Source organism: Carcharhinus amblyrhynchos, chromosome 3 (assembly GCF_965287045.1).
Source record: "Carcharhinus amblyrhynchos chromosome 3, sCarAmb.v2.hapA, whole genome shotgun sequence".
Classification (NCBI taxonomy): Eukaryota; Metazoa; Chordata; class Chondrichthyes; order Carcharhiniformes; family Carcharhinidae; genus Carcharhinus; species Carcharhinus amblyrhynchos.
Genome location: NC_137326.1, coordinates 102,562,662 through 102,581,838, shown reverse-complemented (window position 1 = coordinate 102,581,838; position 19,177 = coordinate 102,562,662). Strand labels below are relative to the sequence as shown.

Genomic DNA, 19,177 nt, shown 5'->3' with positions numbered 1-19,177 from the left:
TAATTTCAATTTGGGATTGAAAGGGACCAATAACTCTGACTTCCTTGAGGTTCCTTTAACCTCTATGTAAGCTCTTTCACATTCTTCTGTCCAGGTGCCATCCCTGTTTGACACATAGCAAAAAGTGCGCAATGGCTTCAATAGCATTGCTAATTGGAAAGAATTTGCCATACTAGTTAATCAATCCTAGAAACTGTGGCCAAATGGCCAACAGGCTGAGCAATTTGACCCAACCCAGAGTTGGACAATCTAAATTAAACAGCAGTCAACAGCCTCCACATCCAGGCTTGATGGAAATTCAGATAGGCCAAGTTTAACCAGAGACACAGGTCAGAGGTGAGCAAGCCCTGGGGGTTGGAACTGGAGGTGCTCAGTCCTGACTAAATAAGGACAGTTTGTGTGTATTCCCCCATTTCAGCCAGACTCTCTGACATCTCAGATTACTTTATTTGGGAATGAACTAAGTGCACCCTGTACAACTGAGGATGGAGCCTGCCAATCTCCATACATGGAATTAGTTGTTTGTCCATCGTCATCGATGGGGACCTCAACACCATTAGTCATTTTGAGACTGGATGCGGTGTGTCTGAAGATGACTGATCAGGCCAATTCGGGCACAGAATGTCCTGGCACATACTGGGCAGACCTGTAGTTGTTGTGCTGGTGACTCTGGACTTGCGCAGTTTGCGCCTAAATTGTGCTTCAGCAATAAACCTTGCTTCATAAGCTTGACAGCCTTTGTGGATGAGGCAGTGCCAGGTAGGGCAGTTTTGTGCCAGCATTTCCCAGGTGGTCGTGTCTATGTCAAGCGACTTCAGGGAGGCCTAGAGTGTGTATGTGAAACATTTCTTCTGCCCTCCATGCGAGTGTCTTCCAGCAGAAAGGAGCTGCTTGGGTATGCACTCATCTGACTTACGGATGACATGACCTGCCCACCGGGTCTGCACTCTCATCAGCAGTGTGTGGACTGATGAGAGCTGGATCTCTCCAGAGCAAGTATACTTCTGTGTCTGGTACTTTGTCTTGCCATCTGATGCATAATATTCCGCGAAGACAAGTCATGTGGAAATGATTGAGCTGTCTTGCATGCCTTCAATACACAGGCCACATTTCACAGGCATACAGGAGGTAGTAAGTACTGCAGTGCTGTGAACCTTCAGTTATGTTGCTGGGCTGATTCCTCGATGTTCCCATATAGTGGGGCACATCTACCGAAAGCAGAACTTGCCTTTGCTATTCTGCAGTTAACTTCTGTATCAATAGTCACTGCTCGGGAGAGGGTGCTGCCAAGATAAGTGAATTGGTCCACTGCCTGTAGTTTCTGCCCTTTGATTGTGATTATGGGTTCTGTGTACGGTGCATGAGGAGCAGGCTGGTGCATGACTTCGGTCTTTTTAATGTTGATGGTGAGTCCAAAGTTGTCACAAGCCGTGAAAAATTTGTCCATACTGACTTGCATTTGTGGATCTGAGCCAGTATACAGGGTGCAGTCATCAGCAAAGAGGAAGTCTGTCAGAACAGTCTCCTTCACTTTGGTAATAGCTTGAAGTTTCGTCAGGTTGAAGAGCTTCCCATCCACTCTGTACTTGAGGCTGATTCCAGCAACACTGTCCCTGGAAGGCATCATTCAGCATGGCAGTAAACATCATGCTGAACAGTGTGGGTGAGAGCACACAGTCCTGTTTGGCGCCATTGGTGACTGGGAATGCCTCAGAGGATTCTCCGCCGTCCAGTACAATGGAATTGGTAATCCCCTTTGTATCTAAGGACCCCTGCTTCTACACCTTAGGAAAGGTGTCCTTTCTTTTCCTCTCAACCGATTCAATTTTTATCTCATTCTATAGCACAGCTTCTGTGTCTGTGAAACTCTGTGTGATGGTAGCTGCCCTCTTTTCCCCATTTACGCCAAGTAGAGGAAATACACCAACTAGCTCTGTCTCTAACCACAAACTCTCTTATCCTAAAAAATACCAAATCAAACATGGGGGTATGACCACAGATGGACTCCAAACTCCAAATTTTGGGATGAAACCCCCAAAAACCTCCAGTCAGACTCAGTTTTCTTTTATACCAGACACAATTGGCGTACTAAAAGAAAAAGGGAAATTGGGAGAATTGGATACAAAAGCAGTTTTGGGGGAAGATTTGGCAGATGAGCATTAAACAGTTCCCGACAAAAGTTGGTTTGAATTTCCACAAATGGTGTAGAGATGGAGGGATATTTAAACCAAGCAGATATTATTTAAGAATGATAACAGATGCAACCTTGGCTGTTCCCCAGAATGATCTTGAGCATGCAGAGTATCACGACAGTCTTCATTGCGAGCTGGACAACCAGGGTAGAGCCTTCAATGGAGTCAACTGGACAGGAACTTGCCTACTCCGGATATATGTGGTTTGCTCCACCAGAGGCAGGGAAATGTGAGGATGGTATCCTCTGGGTACACCACAGTAAAAGTTTAATGTTTGGATGTAACATTGAACAGGCAGTATAGAATCCATGGGCGATCTGGGATTAGAGAATCTCTACCAATGTACCGATTTAGGGCATTCCAGAAAAGGAGCTGGAATAAGGACAATGTTGCCCCAGAAAGCTTATAGAGGGGAAATATATCCTGTATGAAATAAGTAATGGGCTGAGGCCATCCCCATCCCCTTTGTCCTGGAGCCATTCAGGTACCCCAGAAGGGGTTGGTCTTAAAACACATGGGCAAAATACTATCTGATAACATCCACCACAAATTGCTGCCTATGGTGGTGAATCTAGCTGGGACTCAGTTGACAGAGTAGCGCCCTGCCCAACTGAGGAAACTATACCTCCAATCAACCCGTAGGTAATTGAGGCAGGAAATGGGAATTAATGAGGGAAGAGATAGACGCAGATCAAAAGAACGCAGGAGGAGAGAACCGATAAACGATGTAGTAACAGTGTACGGGGCAGGGATATCCACAATCAATGCCCTTTAATTGGCTGATTCAGACAACAAACTCAGAATTTTAACCTGACAATTAAACAGGCCTTGGAGAGTATAAGTGAGGATAACAGGTGGAATACCAGCAGAATTGCAAATAAGGCTACTAAACACAAGGTGACTGTGCTAGAGGTGCATGCTGAAACAATAAACCAGGCAATGAAAGGAAAAATAGAGGGTGCTAGCAGGCAGCAGAGGCAAACCCTGTGCAGCTCATGCAGACAGTGAATAGTACAGCTGTCAGGAGAGAACCTTGACTAGGTAAGCAGGGAATGGGTTCTGTCCTGGATTAGTGACAAATAAATAGAGCACTTGTTCTGTTGGGAGAAACACCCAAATATATTGTGACTGACTAAGGTCTGGTTTGATGATAGCTGTAAAGAGATACCGGGGAAATCCTGGGGACAGTGTTAGGATTGCAAAAATCTCAGATAACAAAATCAGGTGAAGCATCTTTCAAGTTGGAAATGTACACCTTATCCAAGAGTCTGTTGGGAAAGAAGGGAGGTTCATTGGCATTTCTTCAGAAGATACATAAAGGGGCTTAATATCGCATGAGACTTCCCACCACCAGCAGGATTCGCACTGAATTACCCACTGCAACCGACACTTGGAAAATATGGTAAGATTTTGTCCTTGATCAATTTCTTGGTCTTTTCTTTGCTAGGTCTTAAAAAAACCTGACAATCCTCTTTTTGGCAACAAAAGCTTATTCTTTAATTTAATCCTATTGTTATTTCCTCTGGTTGGCTACAGCACTTTTTCAGTGGTTGCTTGGTTTCTCAAGGGAATGCTTATTAACTGCAACCGATGAATTATTTATTGAACTGTTTGCCTACTTAGTGTCATATCTTCTAATTTAATTTCCCAATCTATCTCAACCAACTCATTCCACATAACTAATTTGCTTTCCTTAATTTAAGACTCTAGTTTTGGACATCCCACAGAAATTAATGTGAAATCCCATCATATTATGACTACTCTTCTTGAGAATCCGTTAACATTACATTACTAATTGGCATGTCTCATTGCACAGCTTTTGATCAAAACTAGCCTGTTAGTAATAGGTTCCTCAACATACTGGGGGCGAGTCTCCCATCCCACCGCCCTAATATTTTAGTGTGCGGGCTGGGTGAATTGCGTATCAGCTGATTTTCGTGCGCATCGCCCAGCACCGGATATTCGGCACCATCTGATTTGCGTTGGAAATTGTCAGGAAGACCAGGTAAATTATTTAGATGTAATTTCAATGTTATTATGGGCCCAGGACTGAATTCTCAGGGTCTGCTAGCATCTCCCACCCTTCCAGGAGTATTTCACTCCAGCGGGTTCAGACTAGCTTCGGGGAACCAGTGGGATGACCCCCACTGGAGTGAAGGAGGGCAATCAGGGCCCCCTGGACATAGGCACATTGGCAGTGCCCAAGGGGAACCTTGGCATTGCCCACCAGGCATGGGGCAGTGCCAAGAGGGCAGGGCCTATTGGGGCAGAGCCTAGGGGCAATTGGTGAGGGTGGGACCAGGGTGCAGGATCTCACTGACACTCTGCCTTTGCAATCGATGGGGGCTAGCGATCGGGGCAGGCAGGGGGGCATCTGCCGGAGGAGGAGAGGGGGCTCTGTCTCCTGGTCTGGACGGTGTTCTGGGGGTGGGGGGAGATGCAGGGGATCATCACTGCTGGGGGTTGGGTCTAGAGATCGGGCAGTCCGGGATGGCACAGTGGGGGTTTGGGGCTGGCCTGTGAATGGTTGGAGGGCCATAATTGGCCCATGGGGATTTGGGAGTGTAGCACTGCAGAGCCCCAGGCTAGCCAATGATTGAGCTGGCCAGTGATCGGGAGGATGACAACTTGGGGCCACTGTGCATGCACTGAGGATCATTGGTTTCAGCCTGTCCAGCGGGAATAGGCCCTGGTACCTGAAATGTAATGTTATTCAAGCTGGTGGCCTCTGCATTGCACAGAGTATGTGAGATTCTAGTCTGAATTTCCACTGAAAAAAAAGCGTGAATTACTCTAGTTTTCCCGCAAATTCTTCGAATTTTGTTTTAGAATTTATCGTACAAAAATAATTTCACAAAATGTTGAAAAATATGTAAGGGAAATATTAGTTTCTCTACCTCATTCCAAAAGAATCTCTTGCTGAAAGTATATTATGAAAAAGTGTAAAACTTGAATTCAAAAAGCATCTGAAATTTAAATTTTATTTCATATCATTTGGTTTTATGCTGAGGACAGGTACAACTTCAAATTTAATTTTAAAATCTGTACCAAGAAACAGAAATAGATTTCCATTGAATGATAATTGTTATAAAATGTACTGATAACATAATCACAGATTTACTCATCTATGTCTCTTTTGGGTAAGTTTGATTTATGAAATAGCATTTAGCCACGTAACAATTTAAATCTGGAACTTCGAACAAGGTTTTTTTAAAATTCATTCTGCAGCTTGTTTATTGCATGCTTTAAATGGCTATTCTTGCTGACAACTGACAATTTCTAGAATTTTCTTCTGATAAACATTATTTATGTTCAGGTAAACTGGAATGCTGACGGTTTATGTTATTCTAGATGGACTTCTCCGGCTGGTTAGGCCAGTGAGATTCTCTGGTTCCACTGCAGTGAAGGGAGGTTTGGTTGAATGCCTAATTCTCCATCCTCAGCGGCAGCAGTGGCCAAGATTTCACATGCAAAGAATGTTATGCTTTTTGTCTGCGCTGAAAGGGAATGTGATTCAGTTTTCTCTCTTAGGTTGCACAATTAAATACTTGTTAATTGTTTAATTGTTAAACGTTGACTGTTAAAAAAACTAAAACATGAATACTAATTACCTGAACAAAGAAAATAACTCAAGTGGGAAGAGATGCTAAAGAATCATGCTGACACAAGTTTTCTGAGCTGGATTCATTTCCAGTCATTTGAAGGCAAGGTGAAATTACTGGGAAGTATATCGCTGGGGAGCCTAATCTTTTAAGCAGGCTGAAGACTTCAAGTAAAACAACTAATAAAGACACTGACAATTTTAGAGGACAACTTCACCACTCCCCTGTCCACCCCATTGGTAGAATCATCATAGAATCCCTACAGTGCAGAAGGAGGCCATTCAAGTCTTTGAGCCTGCACCGGCAACAATCCCACCCTGGCCCTATCCCCGGAACCCCACATACTTACCCTGCGAATCCCCCTGACATTCCCCGAACACTAAGAAGCAATTTACTGTGTTTACGCCAGTCCAACGCCGGCATTCCCACATCATGACTACAATCGACACCGCAAACTGCCGGATCCAAGTGGAGAGGATCTCCAAGAAGATTGCGCATATCGACACAGACATCAAGTTTTTACAGAGATGCAAGAAAGCAGACAAGATAATCAGTAATCTCTAAACTGTCTGTGCTTTATATGCTCTGTCTGAGGCCAGAACTCTCCATTCACCTGACGAAGAGGCAGTCCCCTCGAAAGCTTGTGAGTATTATCAAATAAATCAGTTGGACTAAAACCTGGTGGTGTCAGACTTTTTACTGTAATCAAACTAACCCATTTTTGGACTGTGGAAAGAAACCGGAGCACCTGGAGGAGACCCATGCAAATTCCACACAGGCAGTCACCCAAGCCACAAATTGATCCCGGGTCCCTGGCACTGTGAGGCAGCAATAAGAACATAAGAAATGGGAGCAGGAGTAGGCCATCTAGCCCTTCGAGCCTGCCCCGCCAATCAATAAGATCATGGCTGATCTGAAGTGGATCAGTTCCACTTTCCCGCTTTCTCCCCATAACCTTTAATTCCCTTGTCTATCAGAAATCTAACCTTATCTATCAGCCACGCTAACCACTGTGCCACAGTGCCGCCTCACTGAAACTTCACAGCATGGAAAATGTGTCAGGGAATTGTACACACAGGGCCCGATTTTACCATTTTCATTCTAAGTGCTGAACCTGGGTGTAATGCAGATCCGATTTGGAAATCTGCTTTCAGGCGTCTCCACATGCACTCAACCTGAAAAGAAAATCGCGAATCCAGATCGTGCCGTGGGCGGGGCTTAGCGCACCCGAAATGATTGGAGCTCTGAACTGCACATGCACAGTTAGAAAAAAATTTGAAAAAGCGCACCTGTTTCAGATCACTCCCGGGCTGCAGAAAGCGGAGAAAGCAGCCCTGGGGCGAAAAACAGAGCGATGGCCCCCCACAGGCATCACTGTCCCCCTTATCCACCCACCCCTCCGCTACCCACACGCATCGCTGTCCCCCTTATCAAACCCTCCCACTACCCACACACATCACTGTCTCCCTTATCCACTACCCCCCCACTACCCACACACATCACTGTCCCCCTTATCCACTACCCACACACATCACTGTCCCCCTTATCCACTACCCCCCCACTACCCACACACATCACTGTCCCCCCTTATCCACTACCCACACACATCACTGTCCCCCTTATCCAAACCCCCCGCTACCCAGACTGATCGCCCACAGAGTGACAGCGGACCCCCCTGTCCTCCCCCCCCACCCCCACCACAGATCCATCTGCCTTCCCCTCCTCATCCCCCCAAGACAACGATCTGGCCTCCCCCCGCTCCAAGAGAATGGTCTGGCCTCAGTCACCCTCTCCCTCCAGACAACGATCTGGCCTCACTCATCCCCCCCAGAGAATGGTCTGGCCTCACTCCCCCCGTTCCCCCAGAGGAACATCTGACCTGCCTCCTCCTCCCTTCACACCAGACAATGATCAGCTCTCCTCCCCAAGATGATGATCAGTCCTCCTCTCCCCCACCAGGGACACATCTGACCCGCCTCCTCATTCTCCTCCCCAACCAGACAACGTCTGGCCGCACTCCCCCACCCCCCAACCAAAGAATGATCTGATCCGCCTCCCTCTCCCCCCACCCCACTGATCTGAGTCAGAGAGCCGTTGGAAACACTGAACGTGCTCTTCAGCAGCTGGACCGCCTGATTCAGACTTTGATTTAGCAGGTCCGTTAAGGCACGGTTTGGATTGGCAAACACGGTGGTAAAGGGGGAAATGCTGATAAAATTGGGTGGCCAGTTCATTAATTCAACTTAAATGCATGCAAATGCCTTTAAGTCTCCATTGCGCCTGTTTTGGGTGCAAAGCGGATCATTGCCATTCCCAGGTTTTGGTAAAGTGGCAATCTGCACAGACACGGGATCGCATTAATGGCCCCGCACCCGACTTTACTACGACTCAATGGTAAAAATTGTAAACTGTGGGCCCGATTTTTCACACAATAATATGAATGGATAGAAAAATGTTCAGTAAAAACGAGGCAAGTGCACAGGTTGACAAATGGGAAATGTAAAACCTGCCTGTCCCTGTCATGAGCACAAATCAGTAGCATACGGTCAATTTCTGCAACGCATAAAATACTAAGTGCTGTTACTTGCAATGGAAGTGCCAATTGGGTTGCTATTAGTGACTAAGAGAAACAGAGTGTCAGAGAGAAGGCTAGGGACCGAGGGCCAGAAAGGATAAAGAGTGGAATGAGAAGTGGACTGAAAGACAGAGGACACAGATGGAATGAAAGGGGGAACAAAGCACAGAGGGAGGGAGGAAGAAAGAAAGAGAATGGTGGAACATGATAAAATACAATCTAGAAGTTAGAAACAAAGATTGTCAGATGTTACATGCCTCTGCTAAGGCTGAAACTTGCTTATGATTGTATACTGTAGAATCGATTGTTAAATAATTGAGAATAGCAATGAGAATCAATGTTCCCTGCAAAGGTTTGTTGGTTAGTGTGGCCAGCTGTTTCAGCAAGAACAGCTATTTCAATGCATAATACGTCTTACATTTTTGTTTGCTTAGCCACTGTAATGATGTCCATGTGATTCCTTGCAGGAACCTTTTGCATGGCTTTTGAATTTTGAAGTGTTTGCTTAACTGGGATAAAATTTTTAAAAGACTATCAGCTTTCGTGTCAGAAAAAGTATTTTGTTTTGTCTTCCCTCACAGGAATGGGAATGGCACACCTTTGTGTAATTATCACGTTATTTTAAATCTGAATGTGAGGCAGTGTAATCATTTATTGTTTACTTCTGGCTTCAGTGCAGCAATGACAAGTTATAAAGTGATAAAATCATGCTTTTATAAACTTTTCTGAGAATAGTATTGTCTTTATTCTCTTTCAAGTCACGGTGAGGCTAATAGGCCAAATTTAGAAAGGCCATTCAGAAAACCACAATGAGGAATTAAAAGAGTACTCAGAATATTCCCCAGTGTTCTCTATCAAATTTTATCAGGAGCTGAGGGACTGGTAGACCTGTTCAATGTTAAAATAAAGGTAACAGATTGTTGAAAACATGAAAGGACACTGGTTTATCAATCTATGAAAAGTAAAGTTATCATTTCAGCTAAAGACACATCATTAGAATTAACAAAAGGACTTCCCCTGATGCAACAACCAGAAATATTTACCTGGCATTTCCCTTTTAGCCCTGATGGATCTAGTTTGATTTTCAAGCATTTGCTATTCTAATTTCAGATTTGCTACTTTTGTAAACATTTTTTTAACCTCTGCTTGAATGATACTTTCCACAGCTGTTATTTCTTCATTATGTGATGAGAGATGTTGTTATTTTTATTATTTCTGGTGTTTATTTGGTTATTCTGTGAAGCCGGCTTATGTAGAACAAATTTAATTACGCTACGGACAGACTGTGTGGTAGGTTTGGAGACTTGAATGAGTGTAGTTGTGAAAGTCATGCATTTGAAGTAGATATAACAAGTGAATTTTCTCTACGTAAGCAAGCAGAAGGTGGAAATTTGCTTGAGGGGTTAAGTTGTTAAATGTGAAAGGGAAGTAAAAATATTTTTACAGTTTGCAAAGGTTTCATAAGCAAGGATGGAGAGGATATTGATCTGAAAGTGGGGGCAATTGGGAGAACAAGAAAGATTTTATACTCAAAGTGCATTTCAAAGAGGGACCAAATACGAAAGAGAAAAAGGTACTTCAGGAAAGGTGTTGAGAACTGTGTTCAGTTGGTGATGTGAAAACTCCCTGGGGTGGACTGAAGATCACCTGCAAGCAACAGCTCTGGATTGGAAGAGATTAAATCAGCCACCCAATTAAGCCACAAAATTCTTGCGGCTGCAACAAGTCTGTGTTTTGAAGAGTGGGACAGTGAGAAGTCATGTAATATAACTTTCCTACAGCAACAGTGGGTAGCGTTGTGGCAACATTACTGGAATTTTGATAGATAAACATCTACGACGGGTTGTTGCCTAAATGAATTGTCGTGCGTCTGACCAATTATGAAATCTTTGTGAGGGAATATTTTGTAAGACTAATTTTAATTCTGTCAATGTAATCGTGTGTGTTGAAATTTGATGTTTAAAATCCCAAAAGTGGTATTGGAATTCATGGCTTCTGAATTCAGCAAACCTATCTTCTCATTGTCAGAATACAAAAAAAAAGTTATGTGTGTGAAGTTTTCCTCTGGGATTTAGTTTATGCAAACAATTAACATCAACTGGATCATGACAACAGAGTACATTTGTGTCATAGGCTGATGATGATTTTCTAATTATACAATGAAAGATTCAGGAGTGCAAACTATCGCCGTACTTACGCAAGGATATTTCGGCCTTGGAGGGAGTGCAGAGGAGGTTTACTAGGCTGATGCCGGAGTTGAGGGGGTTGAGCTATGAGGAGAGGCTGAATAAACTAGGCTTGTACTCGTTAGAGTTTAGAAGAATGAGGGGAGATCTCATTGAGACGTATAAGATGATGAATGGGATGGATAGGATAGAGGTGGAGAGACTCTTCCTGCTCAGAAAGGACAGTAGGACTAGGGGGCACAGCCTCAAGATAAAGGGGGGGGCGGTTTAGAACGGAGTTGAGGAAGAACTTCTTCACTCAAAGGGTGGTGAATCTCTGGAATTCTCTGCCCGTTGAAGTGGTGGAGGCTACCTCGCTAAATATTTTTAAGAAGCAGGTTGATAGGTTTTTGATAAGAGAGGGGATTAAGGGTTATGGGGAGAGGGCAGGAATGTGGAACTGAGCCACGACAGATCAGCCATGATCTTATTGAATGGTGGGGCAGGCTTGAAGGGCCAGATGGCCTACTCCTGCTCCTATTTCTTATGTTCCTCACTGAGGTAACGTTGCCTCTTATTGTGAGGATTGACAGCCCCTGAATAGTGATAAACCACTCTAAGCTTGAGCCCAGATATGAATCAGATGAGAGACGGGGGCCATCCATCTTAGTCTTTGCTTCCTCAAAATGGATGCCACATGCTATGAAAGAAGCATCAACCAACAAGCCAAGTTTCCCATTGAGATCTGTGTTTGCGCAGCAACTAACATCTGCTGAATCATAACAGCAAGCTATGACAGCATCCCTGCACTCATTTTGCTGTTAGTGTCTGAGGTAATATTCTACCAATGTTAAAGATTTAGGTGAAATATTATGGCACAAGATTTGCTCGTAGCAATTACCAAACAGAGTTTATGGCTAGCTTCCCTTGCAAGTTACCAAAAGCTCACTGGTTCAATTATGTGACCAATCTAAGGCACTATATATGAAGCAATTTAGACTAGGAATTAAATACACTCAAAAATGTTTAACAGTAACTCTAAATGTGGTCCATAGACGACTGATGGCTTTATAGCTAAACCTGTTGATTGTTTTACTTTTCTGAAAATGTTCTCATTTGTTTCAGATAAAATAATGGTTTCTAAGAGAAGAGAAGAAAAAAGTGCTTACAATTGTAGGATTAGAAGGAGATTGAAGGCACAACTCATATACTTGTTCAGGAAAAGGACTCCCAGTATGTGCAAGTTTGGCATTTGTTCCTCCTCAGAATGGTCAACTCCATTATTTTGGTGCAACAACACATGATCTGCAATTTAACAAAGGTTACAATGGTGATTAGATTAGCAATGATTTAAAAGGCACTCTCATAGGAGTTGTTTTAAAATTAAGAAATATTCCTGGAAGCAGTTGGAGTAACTGTAATAGGAGTAACAAAAATACATCTTAAAAACAGCAAAATGCACAGAGAATTACATCACAAATAGCAAAAATGATTATTTTTCTTTTCAAACAAATCTTTTGAATGATACGCTTAAGGAAAACCAACTAAGATGCACAAAAATATCTGGTGGGATTTTACGGCCTCACTACTCCCGGAACTGTAAAATTCCATCCGAGGTCAATAGATCGTTCCATGTTCCACCCCTCAGCCACTTTGATTCCCATGGTGGGCTGGGCAGCAGAATTTTCTCAGTCTCACTACCAAAATAACAGCCAGAGGGATCTTCTCGTCCCACCGACAGTGCATCCCTGCTGTGTGTTTCCTGGCACCAGTCAATGGGAAATCACACTGACAGCAGCAAGGTTGGAAGATTCCGTTACCAGCAAACAGCGCGCTGCCTTCCACTGTGAGAAATACTCTGTGCGGAGGCCAGAGAATTCGACCGCCCCCGCCCCCCATCTCCATCACTCTCATAACAAGTTTGTTGTTTGTTAGAGAACATTGTAAATGATAGGAGTTGGAAAAATGAGACCTGTGATCACCTTTTCTCCAGTTTTAAAAATTCCCTTGAAACTTACTTTGTTGACCATGCCTTAACTTTCTACATCCTGTTCAAAGTGAACATAAGAAATAGGAGCAGGAGTAGGCCATCTGGCCCTTCGAGCCTGCCCCGCCATTCAATAAGATCATGGCTGATCTGTCGTGGCTCAGTTCCACATTCCCGCCCTCTCCCCATAACTCTTAATCCCCTCTCTTATCAAAAACCCATCAACCCGCGTCTTAAAAATATTTAGCGAGGCAGCCTCCACCACTTCAACGGGCAGAGAATTCCAGAGATTCACCACCCTTTGAGTGAAGAAGTTCTTCCTCAACTCCGTTCTAAACCGCCCCCCCTTTATCTTGAGGCTGTGTCCCCTAGTCCTATTATCCTTTCTGAGCAGGAAGACTCTCTCCACCTCTACCCTATCCATCCCATTCATCATCTTATACGTCTCAATGAGATCTCCCCTCATTCTTCTAAACTCTAACGAGTACAAGCCTAGTTTATTCAGCCTCTCCTCATAGCTCAACCCCCTCAACTCCGGCATCAGCCTAGTAAACCTCCTCTGCACTCCCTCCAAGGCCAAAATATCCTTGCGTAAGTACGGCGACCAAAACTGCACACAGTACTCCAGCTGCGGCCTCACCAATGCCCTGTACAGCCGCAGCAAGACCTCCCTACTTTTATATTCGATCCCCCTCGCTATGAAGGCCAGCATCCCATTAGCCTTCCTGACCACCTGCTGCACCTGCAAGCTGGGTTTTTGCGACTCATGCACAAGGACCCTGAGGGCCCTCTGCACCGTCGCCTGCTACAGTTTTTCGCCACGTAAGTGATAATCCTTCCTACCATTATTCCTACCAAAGTGGACCACCTCGCACTTGCCAACATTAAATTCCATTTGCCATTTCCTGGCCCATTCGCCCAGCCTATCTAGATCCTTCTGTAGACTCTCCACACCCTCCGCACAATTTGCCATTCCACTAATCTTGGTGTCATCAGCAAATTTCGACACCATACACTCGGTTCCCTCCTCCAGATCATCTATATAAATGGTAAATAGCTGAGGCCCCAGCACCGACCCCTGAGGCACTCCACTAGTCACCAAGTGCCTCAAGCAGCAATAACAAACTATCCCACAGATCTTACTATCTCTTCAGTTGAAGCTCAGTGTCTCTCTACTGAACATATAATCTAATGCTCAGAGAGTGTCAGTGTTAGTAATCTCCTTAACCCAGAATTGATGAAAAATCATTGGCTCTGTTTCTCTCTCCCACTCAGATGCTGCCTGATCAACTGCATTTTAAATTTTTATTTCAGGCTTCTAACATCCTCAGTACTTTGCTTTTATTTAGGATGCAGGAACAGATGAGTTCGATGAGCTTTATTGGTTGAAATTAAATCCACTGTTGTTACAAACAGATTGAAGGATATTTTGCAGTATTAATCATATTAGTATTAATTTCTGAACAGTAGAAAACATTTAAAATGACAAAGTTTGTTTGACACAATACCAAACTATAACTAAAACATACCAAGAGTTTATATTTTCTTTTTAACACCCAATTTAGGATTAACTGGGATTGATAAATTAGGAAGCGACAGGAAAGCTTTTTTATTTGTCAAGAGCTGTAGTTTCAGAGACACCCTGTACCACTGCATTTGAGTATGAAACTGCATGGATTAAAGCATGAACTTCACATTTCATGGATATGTATGTTTAAATGGAGATGTTTGGAATCTTAAAGTTTAAGGTTTATTCATTAGAATCACAAGTAGGCTTACATTAACACTGCGATGAAGTCACTGTGAAAATCCCCTAGTTCCTACACTCTGGCACCTGTTCAGGTACACTGAATGAGAATTTAACACGGCCAATGCAGCTAGCCAGCACGTCTTTCAGACTGTGGGAGGAAACCGGAGCATCCGAAGGAAATACATGATACATGCAGACACGGGGAGAATGTGCAGAGTCTGCACTGTGACCCATGCCGGAATCAAACCCGCCTCCCTGGTGCTGTGAGACAGCAATGCTAATCACGGTGCCACCCTGCTGCCCAATGAGCAAAATACCAATGAAAAGGATTAGTTTACAGATATATCACTTTGATCTACCAACACTTTAGACAAGTTCTGTAACTGTGAAATTAGTCAAAATGTGTGAAACAAATCGCTCTTTGTACATTTTCACTGGCAAGGTTGACTACAGCATCCTAGCCAACATTTTGTAAAATGAGTACTAGAAAACACATCCAATGGCAGATATTCATACCAGTAAATCATCAAATGAATTAGCAGAAATAGGACTCATACAGATGGTGGAACAGGGATCGGGGCAGTTCCCATTGTGTTCATCATTATACAAATCTAAATCCATTTTTGGAAAGCTGAATCGAACACGTGAAAATTAACACTAACAAGTTGTTAACCATAACAACAAAGGGTAGCTCCTAAACAATGGACCCCAGAGTGAGCAAAATAAGAGTACAGCATGCTACTAAAATTACACCTTAGAAAAAGCACTTTTCACAACCGCAGACAGCTCAAAGTGCTTTACAACTAACAATGTACTTTGCAAATGTAGTCAATGTTGTGTATGAAAGACAGCAGCCAATTTGCACTCATCAGGCTCCCACAAACAGCAATGTGATAATGACTAGATGATCTGCTTTTGTAATGTCGCTTGAGGAATAAATATTGGTCAGATGCTACATTTTCATTTGCTTTTTGTTACAATAACACTAGGGATTTTTTATGTTCATAGAAACATGGCCCTTCCGAGTCTTCTCCACCGTTCATTATGATCATGGCTGATCATTCAACTCAATAGCCTGATCCCACCTTCCCCCTTATCCTTTCATCCCATATTCCCCAAGAATTGTATCTAACTCCATCTTGAATACATAAAAGGGGGGGGGGGGGGGGGGGGAGTTTTCCTGTTCTGCCCACTACAGGAATTGTAGCGGGCGGGGGGGGGAGGGGATCATGCAAAGGTCCATTGACCTCAGGCAGAATTCTCAGGTTTTGGAGCGTGTGTCCCCGGAGAATCCCACCCACAATATTTTCACCTGTGAGGTTTAATGTCTCACCTGGAAGATGGTACCGCTGACAGCTCCTTGAATACTGCAACCTGGATTTTTGTGCTCATGTTCTAGAGCACGACTTGAACTTGGAATCTTGTGACTCAGAGGTGAGCAGATGATCAAAGTTAAACAGAGGTGAACAATTGCAAAAAAAAAAGTGTTTTATATTTGCTGGCAATTATAACCTAAACTTCCCAGTAGGGAAAGTGACAGGAATGGATTGGCCAATCATTTTAAATCTCGCCTGGTTTTATTTTCTATTGAATTATCCCTCTAGAGGCACTAGGGGCATAAAACAGGCACAACAATGTCCAATTTCCACTTCACTGCCATCTTAGTTACAAATGGCTTGCGCTATATGCAATGGGTATACTCAGGCTTGTGCTGTTTTTGGTGCATTTTACATACGACTTAATATAAAGCATGACATGCATAGAAACAAGGCAGGATTTTACGGCCTCACTTGTCCCAAAGCTGGACCTTCTCACTGACCACCCCTTGCCCCGCTCCGACTCCCGTGGCAGGCGAGGCAGTGGAATTCCGGCGACAGTTTCCCCATTCTAAATATTTGAGTAAGCAAGAGTTTCCATTGTGTGGACACAAAAAACTAAACTAGAAATAAAGCTTCTGAACAGAACTATGTACCATAATCATGATTTTCTATATTACGAACATTTTTATCCGATTAATATGTTAAGCTACAGATACTTAAAATGGAAAATGTTAGTGATTGAAGTGACAAGGATTTGGGGCATTTCAAATATTTGGGAACCACCAACCTTTTAGCAATTCAATCAGAAAGATGGTGGGGAGGAGGGATTAATGACCTTACTGGCTCATCGTGCTGGTCAATGGATGGGGCAAGCTGGTAAAATTGCGCAAGAGGCGAAAAATCGGATTCACGCCCTGTTTTTTGCCTCTCACGATCTTACTGGCCCCAGTTTTCCAACACGATCAGCCTCATGCGCTGAGGTTGATTTAAATATTAAAATCTGCTTTTCCACACAATTAGTAAGCCCAGGATGCAATTGTATGGGCTCATTTGGCAAGGTACATGTATGGCCCCCATCAATGGGGACTTAAAGTGGTGGCCTCACCAGTAGGGCCTGAGGCCCTCGAGGCCCCCCTGGTAATCGGGAGGCAGTGCCAGCCTGGCACCGCCCACCAGGCACTGGACAATGTCAAGGATGGGGCCATGATGGGGCAGAACCTAAGGGGAGGTGGGTAGGGGAGCTGCGTACTCTGCAACTGAGGATCAGCTATAATCGGCTGGGTCAGGGAGGGAGCGGCACACTTTCAACTGGCGATCGGCTGAGGCGACAATCAACTGGGTTGGGGGTGGTGGGGGCAGCGATCGACTGGATCGGGGGGGATTACCTAGGGGGATGGGGGGGGCGATTAGCTGAGGAGGCCAGCCATCGGAGGGTGGGGGGGGGGAACGTGCAACATCAGAGGGGAGGGGGGGCATGACTGACACAGAGCAGCTAGCTTTCAGCGAGAATAGATTCTGTCTACTGCCTCTACTGGCAGAAATTAGATAGTGACTGTGCACCAAGTGGCATAGGATTTCATTTGCACTCTCACCAAAAAAAATCTGAAACTCTCCTGTTTTCACACTCGTTTGGCAGAATTTGTTTGGTGAGATATTGGTAAGAATGCAAAGTGATTATCTTAACTGGTTTTCCAGTCCTGCCCACCCATCCAGAGGAAATTTCTACCTGAGGTCAACGGACCTTTCAATGGTCCATTAACTAATCCATCCTGCCTGTGATGATTCACAGAGTGGGCAGGATTGGAAAATTTACCCCAAATTTTTTTTTAAAATGGGTTTTTGAAATAATGAGGTTTGGTATATTAACAGAGTTCCCGAAATATTAAAAGAATTGTAAATCATTTAACCAGGGGCTTGTGTGCAAGCTTCTCAGGTGAGTTAAAATTAGAATGAACCCCAAGGTTAGAGGTGCTGAGTAGATTCGATTGGCTGAGATGGGAAGACGGCTGTAGAGGCAGATAGGGGATCATGAGGAATGCAACCCAAGCAGGAAAGAAGCACAAGGAAGGAGGGGAAGTTGTCCTCTAGAATCAAGCAAAATATTGAAAATAACATTTGTGTTATAGTTCAAAACAAAAGGAACATATCTGAAGAATTTTAATAATTTGTTGTATCTGTTACAAAAACATAGTGTGATGAAATCAAGGAGCTGCGATAATGCCATCTAGTGCGAGGGGCCTGTTTGTTGTAGCATGAGGTAAATGTTGGCACAAGGCTTTTCCGTTATCAATAGTCACATAATGGCGTTATTCCAAAATATTCCATTTGATTTATTATCACCACAGGTATTAGTATGAAGTGAAAAGTATTTTTTCTTCCGCACAATATCGACAAAGCATACTGTACACAGGGATGGAAAGGAGAGTGTGCAGAATGCAGTGTTACAGTGATAGCTAGGGTGTGGAGAAAGATCAATTTAATGCAAGGTAGGTCTAATTAAAAGACTGGTAGCAGCAGGGAAGAAACTGTTTTTGAATCGGTTGGCACGTGATCTCAGACTTTTGTATCTTTCTCCCAATGGAAGAAGGTGGAAGAGAGTATGTCTGGGGTGCGTGGGGTCCTTGATTATGCTGGCTGCTTTTCCGAAGCGGAAAGTATAGACAGTGTCAATGGATGGGAGGCTGGTTTGATGAACCTTTGTAGTTTATTGTGGCTTTGGATAGATTGAGAGCCATACCAAACTGTGATACAACCAGAAATAATGCTTTCTAAGGTGCATCTGTAGAAGTTAGTGAGAGTTGTAGTGAAATGCCAAATTTCCTTCGTCTCCTGAGAATGTTGAGGTATTGGTGGGCTTTCTTAACTATAGCATTGGCATGGAGGGACCAGGACAGGTTACTGGTGATCTGGACACCTAAAAACTTGAAGCTCTCGATGATTTCTTCTTCATGCCCATTGAGGTAGACAGGGATAAAAAAGCGTACAGAAAAACTTTTAGTATACCTTAGATAGCCATTATATGGATTATACCAACATATAGATATTATATAGGATTGAGAATGACTTGCTTCCACTCAATGGGCTTGGAGAAATCTGATAGTTCAATGCGTGATCTGCAGACTTGGCACATGGCAGGGCAGGACATGTGGAAGTAGAAACTTGCACAGTCATGCACTTTTAAAAAATAATGCTATACAATATACTTGCTGATTACAACTGTGCACTCACAATATATTCAAGCATCTAACTAACTTAGCAATAATCAAAAAAAAGTGCATGACAGATTTGTTCTTAAAACAAAGATCATGGCATTTGCACAATGCAGATTTATATTTATGAATCAAGTAACCACAAGCTCAAATGAATATAGTCTCACTGCGTGAACACTTGTTTCCTGCATAGATCCTTGCAAGTGATAATTAACTCTTCATTCGAGTGGTTTGAAAATATCACTCAGCACTGAGATTGTGACAATGTTCCTGCTAAGGTGCGCACTCATCACGCAGGGATAAATAACAGGTGTGCGCAGTGGTGCAAAAAAAAAGGAAGAAAAAGCAGGCTGCCTGCATAAACCATAAGACATAAAA

At 43.6% G+C, this 19,177-nt stretch overlaps 1 protein-coding gene across 2 annotated transcripts in view; it reads right to left on the bottom strand.

Moving 5' to 3' along the window:
- Window positions 1–19,177, bottom strand: part of LOC145340980 (uncharacterized) — a 315,943-nt gene that overhangs the window by 228,059 nt on the left and 68,707 nt on the right. For both annotated transcript variants that reach the window (XM_080185613.1, XM_080185614.1), the window contains exon 6: window positions 11,704–11,839. In XM_080185613.1, coding sequence (XP_080041739.1) covers window positions 11,704–11,839 — 136 coding nt within the window. The remainder of the gene's footprint in view (window positions 1–11,703; window positions 11,840–19,177) is intronic.